This window comes from Ovis canadensis, chromosome 4, assembly GCF_042477335.2.
Source record: "Ovis canadensis isolate MfBH-ARS-UI-01 breed Bighorn chromosome 4, ARS-UI_OviCan_v2, whole genome shotgun sequence".
Lineage (NCBI taxonomy): Eukaryota > Metazoa > Chordata > Mammalia > Artiodactyla > Bovidae > Ovis > Ovis canadensis.
This window is the reverse complement of record NC_091248.1, coordinates 62,481,143-62,497,983: the sequence shown is the minus strand read 5'-3', so window position 1 is coordinate 62,497,983 and position 16,841 is coordinate 62,481,143. Positions and strand designations below refer to the sequence as shown.

The following is a 16,841-nucleotide window of genomic DNA, read 5'->3' as shown; positions in this document are numbered from 1 at the left end:
GCTAGCAAAGTAATGCTCAAAATTCTCCAAGCCAGGCTTCAGCAATATGTGATCCATGAACTTCCAGATGTTCAAGCTGGTTTTAGAAAAGGCAGAGGAACCAGAGATCAAATTGCCAACATCCGTTGGATCATCAAAAAAGCAAGAGAGCTCCAGAAAAAAACTTCTATTTCTGCTTTATGGACTATGCCAAAGCCTTTGACTGTGTGACCACAACAAAGTGTGGAAAAATCTGAAGGAAATGGGCATACCAGACCACCTGACCTGCCTCTTGAGAAATCTGTATGCAGGTCAGGAAGCAACAGTTAGAACTGGACATGGAAAAACAGACTGGTTCCAAATAGGAAATGGAGTGCGTCAAGGCTGTATATTGTCACCCTGCTTATTTAGCCTCTATGCAGAGTACATCATGAGAAACGCTGGGCTGGAAGAAGCACAAGCTGGAATCAAGATTGCCAGGAGAAATATCAATAACCTCAGATATGCAGATGACACCACTGCTTATGGAAGAAAGAGAATAACTAGAGAACCTCTTGATGAAAGTGCAAGAGGAGAATGGAAAAGTTAGCTTAAAACTCAACATTCAGGAAACTAAGATCATGCTATCTGGTCCCATCACTTCATGGCAAATAGATGGTGAAACAGTGGCTGACTTTATTTTTCTGGGCTCCAAAATCACAGCAGATGGTGACTGCAGCCATGAAATTAAAAGACGCTTACTCCTTGGAAGGAAAGTTATGACCAACCTAGATAGCATATTCAAAAGCAGAGACATTACTTTGCCAACAAAAATCCGTCTAGTCAAGGCTATGGTTTTTCCAGTAGTCATGTATGGATGTGAGAGTTGGACTACAAGGAAAGTTGAGTGCCGAAGAATTGATGCTTTTGAACTGTGGTGTTGGAGAAGACTCTTGAGAGTCCTTGGACTGCAAGGAGATCCAACCAGTCCATTCTAAAGGAGATCAGTCCTGGGTGTTCATTGGAAGGACTGATGTTGAAGCTGAGACTCCAATACTTTGGCCACCTCATGCGAAGAGCTGACTCATCGGAAAAGACCCTGATGCTGGGAAAGATTGCAGGCAGGAGGAAAGGGGGATGACAGACGATGAGATGGTTGGATGGCATCACCAAATCAATGGACATGGGTTTGGGTGAACTCTGGGAGTTGGTGATGGACAGGGAGGCCTGGCGTGCTGCGGTTCATGGGGTCGCAGAGTCAGAAACGACTGATAGACTGAACTGAACTGAACTGAAATGAGCTCTAGTAGAAGCAGCTTAAATGTTCATCAACAGATGAATGGATAAAGATGCATACACAATGAAATACTACTCAGCCATAAAAAACAAATGAGAATTTGCCATTTACAACAACATGGATGGACTTAGAGGATATTATGCTGAATTAAATAAGTCACAGAGAAAAACAGTGTAGTATATTACTTACATATGTAATCTAAGAAACACCAGCTAGTGACAAACAACGGACTCATAGACACTGAGAACAAGCGGTTACCAAGGGGAAGCGGAGGGGCAGTATAAGGGCAGAGAATTAAGAGACACAAACTGTTATTTTTTTTTTTTTTTTTTTTTTTTTTACAGTGCAGGAAGATAATCTTTATTACATTTTAACTAGAAACAGAGCAGATAGCAAGTTCACGAGGTATTTTTGATTATTATTCTTTTAAAATCAGGCTTCAATAACAATAGTCAAAAGCGAGCCTTAACTGCACAGATATATTTTGGTCACTATTATAATCTTCAAGGGCACCAAAGCCAGCAGTGTAAACTAACATAAAGGTAATTACTGAAAAATTTAATGTGCCAGAGTATATATCACTGCATTAAACTCTATCCTTATATTTTCTTAATTATCTTCTTCAACATTGAACAATTATTGTTACTCGGCAAAATATCAAACATGCACACAGCATGCCTACAAGAATACTCTCTTAACACTGTCAACACTAAGCCTTCCTTTCCCCCTGGAATTCAATGACTCATGGTTCCACTCCCTACATGTATTAGTGGTAATATGCAAATTGATTTTATTTTCAAGGTTAAATAACAGACTGACTTTGCATTTGGTGGCCAGCTGTGTACCCTAATTTTTTATCAGTTCTTTCTTTCACAAATTTAACTACATTTCATAAGCCCTGAGATATTCAATAACCTGCTAATGATTGTATACTTTTAATCTATACTCAATTTGAACCCCTCATAAGTACTTAAAATTATTTACAGATGATTGTAACTAAAGCAATGATGGAATTTACTACTTGTGTATTAGACTGATAATAAGGCCTTTAACTAAGAGTTGCATATTTTATGCAGTTTTTTGCTTGCTAGGAGCCATTCTTAAAATTACATCAATAATTCTCTGTCAGTAATAATTGCTTTTCATTTGCTTATTCCTACTTGGATAACCAGATTCACTTTTTTCCTCTCTTGTAAAACAACATTTTTTTTTCTCTTTCCCAGACGTAAATGTTGTCCAACTGACTAGGTACCAAAAGAAAGTTTGAACAGCATATTGATAACTATGATTAGCAGAAAAATAGCTCATAATAGACATTCAATAAGTGCTTCTTCCATCTGGAATGAATGAATTGTAAGGCAGCTGTTGGAGTCTTATACTTTTGTCATATGCTGTAACTAATTTTGTTTTCCTAGGGAATTCAGGTTACCCAATTCAATTCACTCTCAGATGTAAATCTAAGAATTTTAAATTTTAAAAAGTGATTTAGCTATTCTCAGAAAAGGTAAACAAGTTAATAATAACAGTTGCTACTAGTTGATGGGAAAAAAAAAAAGGATGGGATTACTTTCCACTAAATCATACACACAACTGAGGAGAAATAAAAAACTAAGCATTAACTGATTTTTATCATTTTTTCCACAGTTATCCTTGCAGCATTTTTGTTCATATATTTATCCCTGTTAACTTTTCTAGCTGAAAGGAATTTTAATTATCTGCATGGATTTCCCCATCTCCTTACATACACATTGTTAGTGAAAAGCTGGTGTAAATTTAAGAGTGTATTTTCATGTCATGCCATATTTCTATATTTGTTTTTTGCTAACATTGTTTTCCCTGTTTAAATAATTCTGTATGGAAGATGAGAAAATCTGCCAACTTCCTATGAGACTGCTTGCTTGCACTATTCTGTTTTTGTTGATAGATTTGAAGCATATTGCACACTTGTCATCTAGCATATGAATAAGTAACTGTTACTCTTTTTAGAAAGGATACACTGACAAATTCTTAGGTTAATGGCTTTGGCCAAGTATTTTTAGCCAGCTACAGGACAATAGCAATGGCAAAAACATTGACGATACAGTTCATGGTTCGGTTCTCCCATCTTACAGTGCAGGTTCCATCAGATGTGGTGTCCCAAAAACATGAGCTGGCTGTGTGAAAGCCATATGGACTCCTCTGGACCACGGCACAGGTCACAATATACTTATAAGCTTTTCCCAGCTTAACCAGATGTGCTAGGGATTGTTCCACTATGCTTGCAGTCCATTGGTTGATATTGTTCTGATTATAATCTTCACCTCCCAAGACCCCATCTATACACTCTTTAACAATATTGTGGGCTTCATCAGCATTGAAGCCAACCTCGTCGCAGGGGCGATGGTACTCCTCCATGGTGGCGCCGAGTCCCACAAACTGTTATTTATAAAATAAACGAGAAGGATATATTGTACAACACAGGACATACAGGCAATATTTTATAAGAACTCTAAATGGAGAATAACCTTTAAAAATTGTGAATCACCATATTGTACATCTGTAACTATTATTTATAATGTACATCAACTATACTTCAGTTTAGCGACGAGAATATTAGACATTTGTCTTAAAATATTAAAAACTGTTTCCTTGGTTTGTTAGTTTCTGTTTAATTGTATCTTTTATATTTGAAAGTTTAAAGTCAGCCTGCATTCTTTGGCTCATGCCCTCCTTCCTGCAGCTTCAAAGCCAGGAACTGGCATCCGTCTAACCCTTCTTCCATAATTACATCTTCCTCTGACTCTTCTCTTCTGCCTCCCTCTTCCACTTGTACTAACCCTTGTGATTATATCTGGCTAACCTGCATTCCAGGAGTGTCTCATAACAAGATCAGGTGATCAGCCAGCTAGCTGAAGCTTTATTATTCACAGATGTAGGAATTAGGATGTGTGCATGTCTGGTAGGCCATTATTCTGCTTTCTTTAATATTTTATTATACTTGCTTTATTAGATACTGCTTCTGTATCCATCTCTATCTGTCCACCAAGCCATCTTATTTTTTGGATGCATTTCAAAGTAAGTTGCAGACAGTAGTATACTTCTCCTGAAATACTTCAGTATGAGCATCATAAAGTGGGATTTATTGTTTGTTAACAATTTAAATTTTAAGGTAAAATTTACATACAAGAAAATGCACAAATTTAAAATGTACATTTGCTGAATTTTAGCAAATGCATATAGATGTATAACCCTAAAGCCAATCAATATATAGAATGTTTGCATATGTTAAACCATCCTTGTGAACCTGGGATGAATACAACTTGATTATGATATATGATCTTTTTGTGTTATTGGATTCAGTTTGTTAATATTTTGTTCAGAATTTTACATTGGTATTCATTCACAATAGCCAAAACATGGAAACAAATGTCCATCAACAGATGAATGGATAAAGAAAATGTGCTGTTGTGTGTGTGAGTATATATATTTGAGTCAGCCCAGGAAAATGATGAAATAATACGTTTTGTAGTAACATGGATGGGTTAGAAATTACCATGCTCAGGGAAGTGAATCAGAAAGACAAATACCATATGATATCACTGATATGTAATATATCATATGATATCAGTTACATGTGATATTGGAGAAGGAAATGGCAACCCACTCCAGTACTCTTGCCTGGAAAATCCCATGGACTGAGAAGCCTGGTAGGTTACAGTCCATGGGGTCACAAAGAGTTGGACACGACTGAGCGACTTTCCTTTCCTTTCCTATATGTGATAAAACTTTTATGCTATATCTAAAAGAAATGATGTAAATGAACTTAATTACAAAACAGAAAAAGACCCACAGACATAGGAAACAAACTTATGGTTACTACAGGGGACAGTGAGGGAGGGATAAATTAGGAGTTTGGGATTGCTAGATACAAACTACTATATATAAATAAATAAGCAACAAGGTTTTAGCACAGGAAACTATATGCAGTATCTTATAATAAACTATAATGGAAAACAAATGTGAAAGAATATAAATGAATCTCTTTGCTGTTTACCTGAAACTAACACAACATTTTAAACCAACTCTACTTCAAAAAAATTTTTTATGAATTTTATGAAAAAATAAATGAAATATTAACATCACCTCTCATGGCCCCTTCCCAACCATTGTTTTGATTTTCTTTTCTGTACCATAGGTTAGTTTCACCTGTTCTAAATCTTCATATAAATAGAGTTACTTACCATGAACCTTTTAACATAAGACTTCCTTCACTCAGACTTTTTTGTTTTGTTTTTGACTGAGTTTAGTATTAGTAGTTCATTCCTTTTTACTGTTTTGTCATAGTTTTTCTATGTGAAACCTAGACAGTGTATTCAAAAGCAGAGACATCACTTTGCTGACAAAGGTCTGTGTAGTCAAAGCTATGGTTTTTCCAGTAGTCATGTAAGAAAGCAAGAGATGGACCATAAAGAAAGCTGAGCACCAAAGAATTAATGCTTTCGAACTATGGTGCCGGAGAAGACTCTTGAGAGTCTCTTGGACCACGAGGAGATCAAACCAGTCCATTCTAAAGGAAATCAGCCATGAGTATTTTTTGGAAGGACTGATGTTGAAGCTGAATCCCCAATAATTTGACCACCTGATGTGAAGAGCCAACTCGTTGGAAAAGACCCTGATGCTGGGAAAGATTGAGGGCAGTAGGAGAAGAGGGCATCACAGACTCAATGGACATGAGTTTAAGCAAACTCTGGGAGATAGTGAAGGACAGAGAAGTCTGGCATGCTGAAGTCCATGGGGTTGCAAAGAGTCAGACACAACTTAGCAACTAAACAACCTTTTTATTGTGGATATTCCATTGTATTGACTGTCACTATTGCACAGTTGATGAACAAAAGATTTCTTTAAAGGCCCTTAAAACTAAATCTGCTATGAAAATTCTTACCAAAGTCTTTTTGTAGTCATATGTTTTTATTCCTTTTGGGTAAATACTCAGAATTGATGAACAATGGAGGAAGTGTATGTTTAGTTGTAGGAGAAACTTTGTCCTTGTTGTTCAGCTGCTGAGTTATGTTTAACTCTTTGCCACCCCATGAACTGCAGCACTCCAGGCCTGCCGGTCCTTCCCCATCTCCTGGACCCTGCTCAAACTCATGTCCATTGAGTCAATAATGCCATCCAACCATCTCATCCTCTGTTGTCCCCTTCTCCTCCCACCTTCCATCTTTCCCAGCATCAGGATCTTTTCTAATAAGTCAGCTCTTTATATCAGATGGCCAAAGTATTGGAACTTCAGCTTCAGCATCAGTCCATCCACAAAATATTCATGACTGATTTCCTTTAGGATTGACTGGTTTTATCTCCTTGTAGTCTAAGATACTTTCAAGAGTCTACTTCAACACCACAGTTCAAAAGCATCAGTTCTTCGGCATTCAGCCTTCTTTATGATCCAACTCTCACACCAATACATGACTACTGGAAAAACCATAGCTTTGACTAGATGGACCTTTGTTGGCAAAGTAATGTCTCTAATTTTTAATATGCTATCTCGGTTTGCCATAGCTTTTCTTCCAATGAGAAAGTTCAGTTCAGTCACCCAGTTGTGTCCGACTCTTTGTGACCCCATGAATCGCAACACACCAGGCCTCCCTGTCCATCACCAACTCCCAGAGTTCACTCAGACTCACGTCCATCAAGTCCTTGATGCCATCCAGCCATCTCATCCTCTGTCATCCCCTTCTTCTCCTGCCCCCAATCCCTCCCAGCATCAGAGTCTTTTCCAATGAGTCAACTCTTCACATGAGGTGGCCAAAGTACTGGAGATTCAGCTTTAACATCATTCCTTCCAAAGAACACCCAGGACTGATCTCCTTTAGAATGGACTAGTTGGATCTCCTTGCAGTCCAAGGGACTCTCAAGAGTCTTCTCCAACACCACAGTTCAAAAGCATCAATTCTTTAGCACTCAGCTTTCTTCACAGTCCAACTCTCACATCCATACATGACTACTGGAAAAACCATAGCCTTGACTAGACGGACCTTAGTCGGCAAAGTAATGTCTCTGCTTTTCAATATGCTATCTAGGTTGGTCATAACTTTCCTTCCAAGGAGTAAGCATCTTTTAATTTCATGGCTGCAATCACCATCTACAGTGATTTTGGAGCCCCCCCAAAATAAAGTTTCCACTGTTTCCCCATCTATTTACCATGAAGTGACAGGACCAGATGCCATGATTTTCATTTTCTGAATGTTGAGCTTTAAGCCAACTTTTTCACTCTCTTCTTTCACATTCATCAAGAGGCTTTTTAGTTCCTCTTCACTTTCTGCCATAAGGGTGGTGTTATTTGCATATCTGAGGTTATTGATATTTCTCCCAGCAATCTTGATTCCAGCTTCTGCATCTTCCAGCCCAGTGTTTCTCATGATGTACTCTGCATAGAAGTTAAATAATCAGGGTGACAATATACAGCCTTGACGTACTCTGTTTCCTATTTGGAACCAGTCTGTTGTTCCATGTCCAGTTCTAACTGTTGCTTCCTGACCTGCATATAGGTTTCTCAAGAGGCAGGTCAGGTGGTCTGGTATTCCACCTGAATACCTGAGAAACTTACAGCACTTAAAATAAATAATTGTATTATTTTACACTCCTACCAACAGTGTATGAGTACAGTTACTCTAAGTTCTTGTCAGTATTTGGTGTTGTCAGTGTTGTTAATTTTAGTCATTTTGGCTAATTTGTTTTTCCCCCTAGTTCCTTGGTTTGTAATAGGTTCTTTATTTGATCTCTCTCTTGTTTATTAAGATAGGCATTTGTTCATCACAGCATTGTTTATAATAGCGAGGACATGGAAGCAACCTAGATGTCCATCATCAGATGAATGGATAAGAAAGCTGTGGTACATATACACAGTGGAGTATTACTCAGCCATTAAAAAGAATACACTGTATGCGAGACAGCAAAAGAGACACAGATGTGTAGAGCAGACTTTTGGACTCTTGAGGGAGAGGGAGAGGGTGGGATGATTTGGGAGAATGGCATTGAAACATGTATACTATCATGTAAGAAACAAATCGCCAGTCTATGTTTGATGCAGGATACAGGATGCTTGGGGCTGGTGCACGGGGATGATCCAGAGAGATGATATGGGGTGGGAGGTGGGAGGCGGGTTCATGTTTGGGAACTCATGTACACCCGTGGTGGATTCATGTCAGTGTATGGCAAAACCAATACAGTATTGTAAAGTAAAATAAAGTAAAAATTAAAAAAAAAAAAAAGAATACAGTTGAATCAGTTCTAATGAGGTGGATGAAACTGGAGCTGATTATACAGAGTGAAGTAGGCCAGAAAGAAAAGCACCAATACAGTATACTAACACATATATATGGAATTTAGAAAGATGGTAACAATAACCCTGTATGCGAGACCACAAAAGAGACACAGATGTATAGAACAGACTTTTGGACTCTGTGGGAGAGGGAGAGGGTTGGGATGATTTGGGAGAATGGCATTGAAACATGTATAATAACATGTAAGAAACGAATTGCCAGTCTAGGTTCGATGTAGGATACAGGATGCTTGGGGCTGGTGCACTGGGATGACCCAGCGAGATGGTATGGGGACGGAGGTGGGAGGTGGGTTCAGGATTGGGAACTCATGTACACCCGTGGTGGATTCATGTTGATGTATGGCAAAACCAATACAGTATTGTAAAGTAAAATAAAGTAAAAAAAAAAAAAAGATAGGCATTTGTTGCTATGATCTCTCCTCTTAGACCTGCTTTTGCTGGATCCCAAATGTTTTTGTATGTTGTATTTTCACTGTCTTTTAATGTTTTCTGATCTTTTTTCTTTCATCCATTGGTTGTTAAGGAGCATGTTGTTTAATCCCTATGTATTTATGAATTTTCCAGTTTTTCTTACAATTTCTTTCTAGTTTCATACCATAATGGTCAGAAATGATGCTTGACTTGTTTTAAAAGTCTCTTAAAATATTTGAGACTTGTTCTGTGGCCTAATATATGCTCTCTTCTGGAGAATGTTCCGTGTGTACTTGAGAAGAATAAGTATTGTAAATGCCTTTGAATAAAATGTTCTGTAAATATCCCTCAAGTCTATTTGGTCTAATCTGCTTTAAGTCCAGTGTTTGCTTATTGGTTTGCTGTATGGATGATCTATCCATTACTGAAAATGGGATATTATATTCCCTTACTATTACAATTACTGTTTGCTGTCTGTTTCTTCCTTTAGGGCTATTAATATTTACTGTATAAATTTAGGTGTTTATGTTGGGTACATAAATATTTACAAATGGTATTTCTTGTTAGATTGACCCCTTTATCATTGTATAATTACCTTTTTTACCTTGAGACTTGTTCTGTGGCCTAATATATGCTCTCTCCTGGAGAATGTTCCATGTGTACTTGAGAAGAATAAGTATTGTAAATACTTTTACAATATTGTATTTACAGTATTGTAAATACTCTTACTGCAGTCTTAAAGACTATTCTGTCTAGTATAAGAATAGCTACTTCTGCTGTCTTTTGGTTTCTACTAATATTTGCATGCAATATCTTTTCCTGTCTCTTCACTTGCAGCTTTATGTATATCCTTAAAGCTGAAGTGAGTTCTCTTGTTAACAATATATAGTTGGGCTTTAGGTATTTTTCCCTCATTTCCCACACTTTATGCCTTTTAATTGGAGTATTTATTCCATTACATTTAAAATAATTATTGAAAGGTATGGATTTTCTGCTACCATTTTAAAAAATGGTTTTCTGGCTGTTTGGAGAAGGAAATGGCAACCCACTCCAATATTCTTGCCTGGAGAATCCCATGGACAGAGGAGCCTAGTGAGCTACAGTCCACCGGGTGGCAAAGAGTCAGACACAACTGAGCGACTTCACTTTCACTTTTGGCTGTTTTGCAGTCCCCTCTCCCCCTTTTTTTCCTTCTCTTGCTCTCTTCCCTTGTGATTTGATGACATTCTGTAAAGGTATGCTTTAATTCCTTTTTTTGTGTGTCTATTAGAGGTTTTTGCTTTGTGTTTACCATGAGGCTTAATTAAAATGTAGATATAATAGTATATTTTAAGTTGTAGGCAACTTAAGTTCAAATGAATACAAAAGCTCTGCATTATTACTCTCCGCCCCCCTTTTTATTTTTATTTTTTGACATCACAATTTATTTCTTTTTATCTTGTGTATTCTTGGCAAATTATGTAGTTACAGCAAGTAATACTTTCTAAACTTCACACCAGTTTCATAATTCATTTGCCTACTACCATTACAACATTAGAGTATTCTAAATTTAACTGTATTTTATCTTTACTGATGATGTTTATGCTTTCATGTGTTTTCCTGTTACTTCTTTTTACCCTTCTATTTCAGCTTGAGGAAATCCTTTAACATTTCCTGTAAGGCCAGTATTATGGTAATGAACTTCTGCTTTTCTTTGTCTGGAAAACACTATCTCTCCTTTAATTCTGGATTACAACTTTGGTGGGTAGAGTATTCTTATTTGGCAGGTTTTTCCTTTCAGCACTTTGAATATATCATGCCACTTCCTTCTGGCCTCCAAATCTTCTGCTAAAAAATCTATTGATAGTCTTCTGGGAGTTCCCTTATATATATCAAGTTGTTTTGCTCTTTCTGCTTTTAATATTCTCTCCATGTGTTTACTTTTCACATTTTAATTATAATGTGTCTTGCTGTGGGTCTCTTTGGGTGCATCTTATTTGAAACTCCCTGGGCTTCCTGGATATGGATGTCTATTCCTTCCCTCAGGTTAGGGAAGTTTTCAACTGTTATTTCTTTGAGCAAGCTTTCTGCCTCTTTCTCACTCTCAATTCTCCTTCTGGTACCCCTGTAATGTGAGTATTTGTCTGCTTTATGGTGAGTCTCTTCATTTTTTAAAAAATTACACTCCTCTGCTTAAATTCCATTGCCTTGCTTTCCAGTTCATTGATATTGTCATTTGCTTCATCTATTCTGCTGCTAAACCCTTCTTTTTGAAATTTTTAGCCCAGTTATTATATTCTTAAGCTCTGTGATTTCTGTTTGGTACTTTCTTATATTTTCTTTTTTTTTTTTTATTATTACTTTGTTCACTTATCATTCTCATGACTTTGGCAAACATTTTTATGACCATTATTTTGAACTCTTTATCAGCTAAGTCACTTATCTCCATTTCATTAAGGTCTGTTTCTTAAATTTAATTTTGTTTTGTTTAGAGCACAATACCTCTGTTTCTTCATTTTTCTTGACTCTCTGTGTTGTTCTCTGTGCTTTATATAAAACAACCATCTCTTGTAGTCTTGAAGGAATCATCTCTCATGGGAAATGAATCTTATCATTCAGCCTGGCTTTAGATCTCAAATTTCATGATTATGCAAGCAGTTCTGTGTTCTAAGTGGTTCCCAGGAATTGAGGATATGCCAAGATCATCGATTAGTGCCCTTAAGGGAAAGAATTTCAGTCAGTCAGTTCAGTCGCTCAGTCATGTCTGACTCTTTGTGACCCCATGGACTGCAGCATGCCAGGCCTCCCTGTCCATCACCAACTCTCATCACCAAACTCATGTCCATTGAGTCAGTGATGCCATCCAACCATCTCATCCTCTGTCATCCCCTTCTCCTCCTGCCTTCAGTCTTTCCCAGCATCAGGGTCTTTTCCAGTGAGTTAGTTCTTCAGATCAGGTGGCCAAAGTATTGGAGTTTCAGCATCAGCATCAGTCCTTCCAATGAATATTCAGGACTGATTTCCTTTAGGATAGACTGGTTTGATCTCGTTGCAGAATAAGGGACTCTCAAGAGTCTTCTCCAACACCACAGTTCAAAAACATCATTTCTTTGGTGCTCAGCTTTCTTTATAGTCCAACACTCACATCCATACATGACTACTGGAAAAACCATACCTTTGACTAGTTGGACCTTTGTTGGCAAAATAATGCCTTTGCTTTTACTATGCTGTCTAGGTTGGTCAGAACTTTTCTTCCAAAGAGCAAGAGTCTTTTAATTTCATGGCTGCAGTCACCACCTGCAGTGATTTTGGCACCCAAGAAAATAAAGTCTGTCACTGTTTCCACTATTTCCCCATCTATTTGCCATGAAGTGATGGGACCAGATACCATGATCTTAGTTTTCTGGGTGTTGAGTTTTAAGCCAACTTTTTCACTCTCCTCTTTCACATTCATCAAGAGGCTCTTTAGTTCCTCTTCACTTTCTGCCATAAGGGTGATGTCATCTGCATATCTGAGGTTATTGATATTTCTCCCAGCAATCTTGATTCCAACTTGTGCTTCATCCAGCCCAGCGTTTCTCATGATGTACTCTGCATATAAATTAAATAAGCAGGGTGATGATAGACAGCCTTGATGTACTCCTTTTCCTATTTGGAACCAGTCTGTTGGTCCATGTCCAGTTCTAACTGTTGCTTCCTGAACTGCATACAGATTTCTCAAGAGGCAGGTCAGGTGGTCTGGTATTCCCATCTCTTTAAGAATTTTCCACAGCCTGTTGTGATCCACACAGTCAAAGGCTTTGACATAGTCAATAAAGCAGAAATAGATGCTTTTCTGGAACTCTCTTGCTTTTTTTTCTGAAACTCTCTTGCCAACAGATGTTGGCAATTTGATCTGGTTCCTCTGCCTTTCCTAAATCCAGCTTGAACATCTGGAAGTTCACAGTTCATGTACTGTTGAAGCCTAGCTTGAAGAATTTTGATCATTACTTTATTAGCATATCAGATGTTGACTGTTTGGAAGCCAAATCCACAGGCAGCATCTTTTAATGTATACAGGTAGACTTCCTTAGGGAAATACTAGGAGATGGACATATCTCTGCACCCTGTGTGCTAAGCCCTGGGGAAATAACAAGATAAGAGCTGTTCCTAGTAATAGTGAACATAAGGTGTGTTGGCTGCCAGAACCAGGCAGTCAAGGGCTTTGTACCCTGGGTGACAGCTGCAGAGGCCATGGCACCAGATATTTACATAAGATTTTTAAGGGAAATACTGGTGTCTTGTTGGTGGGTGGCATGAAGGTGGTGCTTTCCAATCTCAGGAGAGGTGTAGTCAGCCCCCAGATTTGTGTTAAATTAGAAGCCTGACCCTCAAACTGCAGATGTAAAAATAAGCATATAGCTCTCTTTCAGGGAGATGGGTTTCTAGTTCAGTCTGTTGCCTCTGTGCTGAGTTCACAGAGGAAGAGGTAGGGGGATAACACTGTAATTCCTCAGGAACCCAGTTTTCTATTGCCTTGTGGGTCTTTTGAATGCAATCCCCACTGAATGTCAGAGTTAGGTGTTTTGGAGCCCATCTGTTGGGTGCAAGACTTAAAATTTTAGGTGCTTGATGTTGAATGGGTCCAAACCCTTTACTCCTCAAGGTGAAGTTGGAAGTTGTGAGTTCTCTTCCAATTGTATGTCACTGTTCTGAGGGTTGGGTTTATGACAAGATTGTTTCTCAGCCTCTCCTAGCCATTTAAGTATGGGTGTTTTCTCATTTGTCTGATGTATATGAGTTACTCAGCTAGTTTCTGGATTTCTTTCAGAGGGAATTATTCCCTATTTAGCTGTAGATTCTGTGTGTCCATGGCAGGATGTTAGTTCAAGAGCTTCTTATGTTGCTTTCTTGAACCAGAACGTCAGAAAAATCTATATTTTTAAAAGCCTCCCTAGATAATCATAATTTGTTGCCTAGGTTAAGATTCTTCATTCTGAATTCTGATCTAAAGAGCTGGGGTAGGTTTCCTAAGGTATTCATTGTTGTCTCTTGTTCCACAGGAGTCTTTTCAATGAACTAGAGAAAGCAAAGCACATCTTCCCATTTAGAAGTCCACGTTCCCATGGGCAGAATATTTTACAGGTAGGTCTACAGATTTGGAATTAGGGTAACTGGACCTAGAGAAGGTGGGCATGAGACAAATAGCTCAGAAACGTCTCTCAACCTAGAAAAAATTAAGGACCAACCTGAGTTGCTGGATGTTTTAAATGGAACTGTTATTGAATCACGTCCTGTTATTTGCCATTTACAAAATCAAACTCACAAATGATAGAAAAAGAAATTGCTTCTATCAGAATACTTACAATCTTGGGAGATGGTGGGCTCATTATCCCCCCAAAACCATCTCTAAATATTCTGCTTGGCCATGAAAACTTTTAAAGGGAAACAAGGACTTAATCTTAATTAATCATTGAGATAAAGAGTCAGAGTCATCACCATCCCCCACTGTGTGCAGGCTTGTGTTCTCTTCATGGTCTTTCTTTAGATGTTATCTTGCTCACTCAGTTTCTTCATGAACTTACTAAAGGGGAATCTAGGGAAGAGATCTGGTCATCTGTTTATTATGTAGTCTTCATTTGTATTTCTTTCATTTATGGAATGCATCATCAGATTAGAAAAACTATTGTATAATGAAAAGATTTGAAAGGTGTGCTGGGGCTGGAGATGAGTAGAGCATGGAGGTACATGGTTAAGGTTAGTGACAAGGCAAAGGGTACCTCTTGCAGAGAGCTCTTTCCTAAAAAGAGCTTTATTCTACCAAAAGCTGCTTATAGAAATGATGGAATAATAGAAGTTGATCTCCATCTGTTGACTGAAAAAAGGTATACAACTTGAGAGTTGTGAGTTATGTTTTATTTGGGGGCAAAAGGAGGACTGCAGCCTGGGAAGCAGCATCTCAGATAGCTCTGAGAGACTGCTCCAAAGAAGCTGTGGGGGAAAGTCAATATATGAGGTTTTGGTGAAGGGGGACTTCAGTACCATAAAGCACTCAATTTATAAAAGGTTTTTTGTTAGTCATGAGGATCTGATGTCACCATGAAGGAATTTAGTGCTTCTCTAGATATGAGGAGATGCAAGGATGGAGATCATAAAATCTGTTCCTAAAAACATCCAACTATCAAAAGACCTGTCCCACCAGATTCCCTAGAGCACAGAGTGCCTCACCCCACCCTGACCTCCCTCAGGGGTTGTTGAAGGGCCATAGCTATAGCAGGATGGGGTTCAGTTTCCATAGAGGCAGATGGCAAATGCCTTTGTTGTTCAGTCATTGGCAAGGCATCTGGTAAGTGCCAATTTGCAGTTGACATGGCCCCCTTGTGGTCATAAATCCAACCATACTTGGGTGGGGGGTGGGTGGCATTTCATGACCATTTTGTCCCGTGTTGCTGGGAAGGCTCATTCCCAGTTCTGAAGAAGGTTTTTGTTGATAAGACACTCAATGTGCTATTACTGGACTAGGTCTTAATAGTCACAGACCTCTGGACACCTGTCTTCTAGTTATGGTCCAGGAAAGTATGCCCTCTCATTGCATCTTTTCATACCTAGAGTTACACTATTACAATCATTGATCATTTATCGAGCTATACATTTGATCAACTGCTTCAAGTCTAGTTATCATTTTCATCAGAGGCTCAGTCATATACTTGGTAATACAAAGAATAATAATATTGTGAAACAAGCAAAATGCAAATGGTTTAGTTAATAACATTAGTGGAATTCAAAGTAAATATTTTAGCCATGAGCCTCCCACACCAAACCAGTTTTTTTTTTTTTTTGAAAGATAGTCAAGACAAGGGAATGGGTCACTTAAAGCAGAAATCTGATTTTTCATATGGTTCATCAAATGTGTTACATTAAAGGATTTATCAGGTATGAAAATGTAGCCTTCACTTTGAATTATCGCACAGATATCTCAAAACATACACAAAAGCTGTTAAATGGTCCTACCAGTAGAATACACATCTTTGACCCGTTGGGATCATACCAATGTTAGATTGTTTGGGGTTACCTCTAATTTGTTAACATGTATGACCTTAAATTCATGGGAATCCCAGGCTACACCTTCATATCTACCCCTGTAGATGTGAAGGCCATAAATTAGTGCCACAAATCCACTGATTTCCATACCAATCACTCTCTCTAAGGATAATAATAGACATAGTTCATAAAGCACCCAGCATTATCTCATAATTACCAAGTTGATAATTTTTAGTATGATTTAACCATTCCCAACATAAAGGAGCTTTTAAACTTAAATGACCATAGCCTGGTGCTAACCATGTAGATATTCCTCATAATTGTGGGAGCTTTCCTTTTAACAGATGAGAGGCTAATTTTTTATTTAGGCTTAGCTCGTCACTCCGATTAAGTTTGAATGACCCTAAGAGAAAACTTAAATCTATGGCCAGCAATAGAACAGGTATTATTATTAATTGGCCAGGTGAGAGGATCCCATCTAGTAATATCATGAATAGATAAAAGCTCATATCTCATTTACATTTTTTTTAGAAGTTTCTTCACTCGAGGTAATTTCCTTGCTGACAAAATGTAACAGATATAATAATAATATTTAACTTATATTAAACCTAGGTACAATGAAAATATTCTGCTTAATGTTAATTACTCTTAGATACATCTATATTAATTAGGTGAAATAAACATTAATATCAGGTATTTAAAACTGAATATTTCCCAGTTCACATGAACCTGAAACTCATTTAGGTTAATTTCTCTTGTATTTAGAATTATTTGATTTGTAAGTGCTTAGTTTTTTAAGGCCAATTAAATTAGAGCTTAGTTACAAACTAAGTTACAAACTGATCTCAGCAATCA

The 16,841-nt window shown here is 37.8% G+C and overlaps 1 protein-coding gene and 1 long non-coding RNA gene across 2 annotated transcripts in view; one reads left to right on the top strand and one right to left on the bottom strand.

Annotated features, from left to right (window-relative positions):
* Positions 1-16,841, top strand: part of LOC138439286 (uncharacterized) — a 550,512-nt gene that overhangs the window by 314,770 nt on the left and 218,901 nt on the right. The window contains exon 3 of the long non-coding RNA XR_011256668.1: positions 14,009-14,090. This is a non-coding gene — a long non-coding RNA (uncharacterized lncRNA). The remainder of the gene's footprint in view (positions 1-14,008; positions 14,091-16,841) is intronic.
* Positions 1,653-3,661, bottom strand: LOC138931524 (dynein light chain Tctex-type 3). The gene has a single exon (XM_070292371.1). The coding sequence runs from the start codon at positions 3,647-3,649 to the stop codon at positions 3,299-3,301; it is 351 nt and encodes a 116-aa protein (XP_070148472.1). The 5' UTR covers positions 3,650-3,661; the 3' UTR covers positions 1,653-3,298.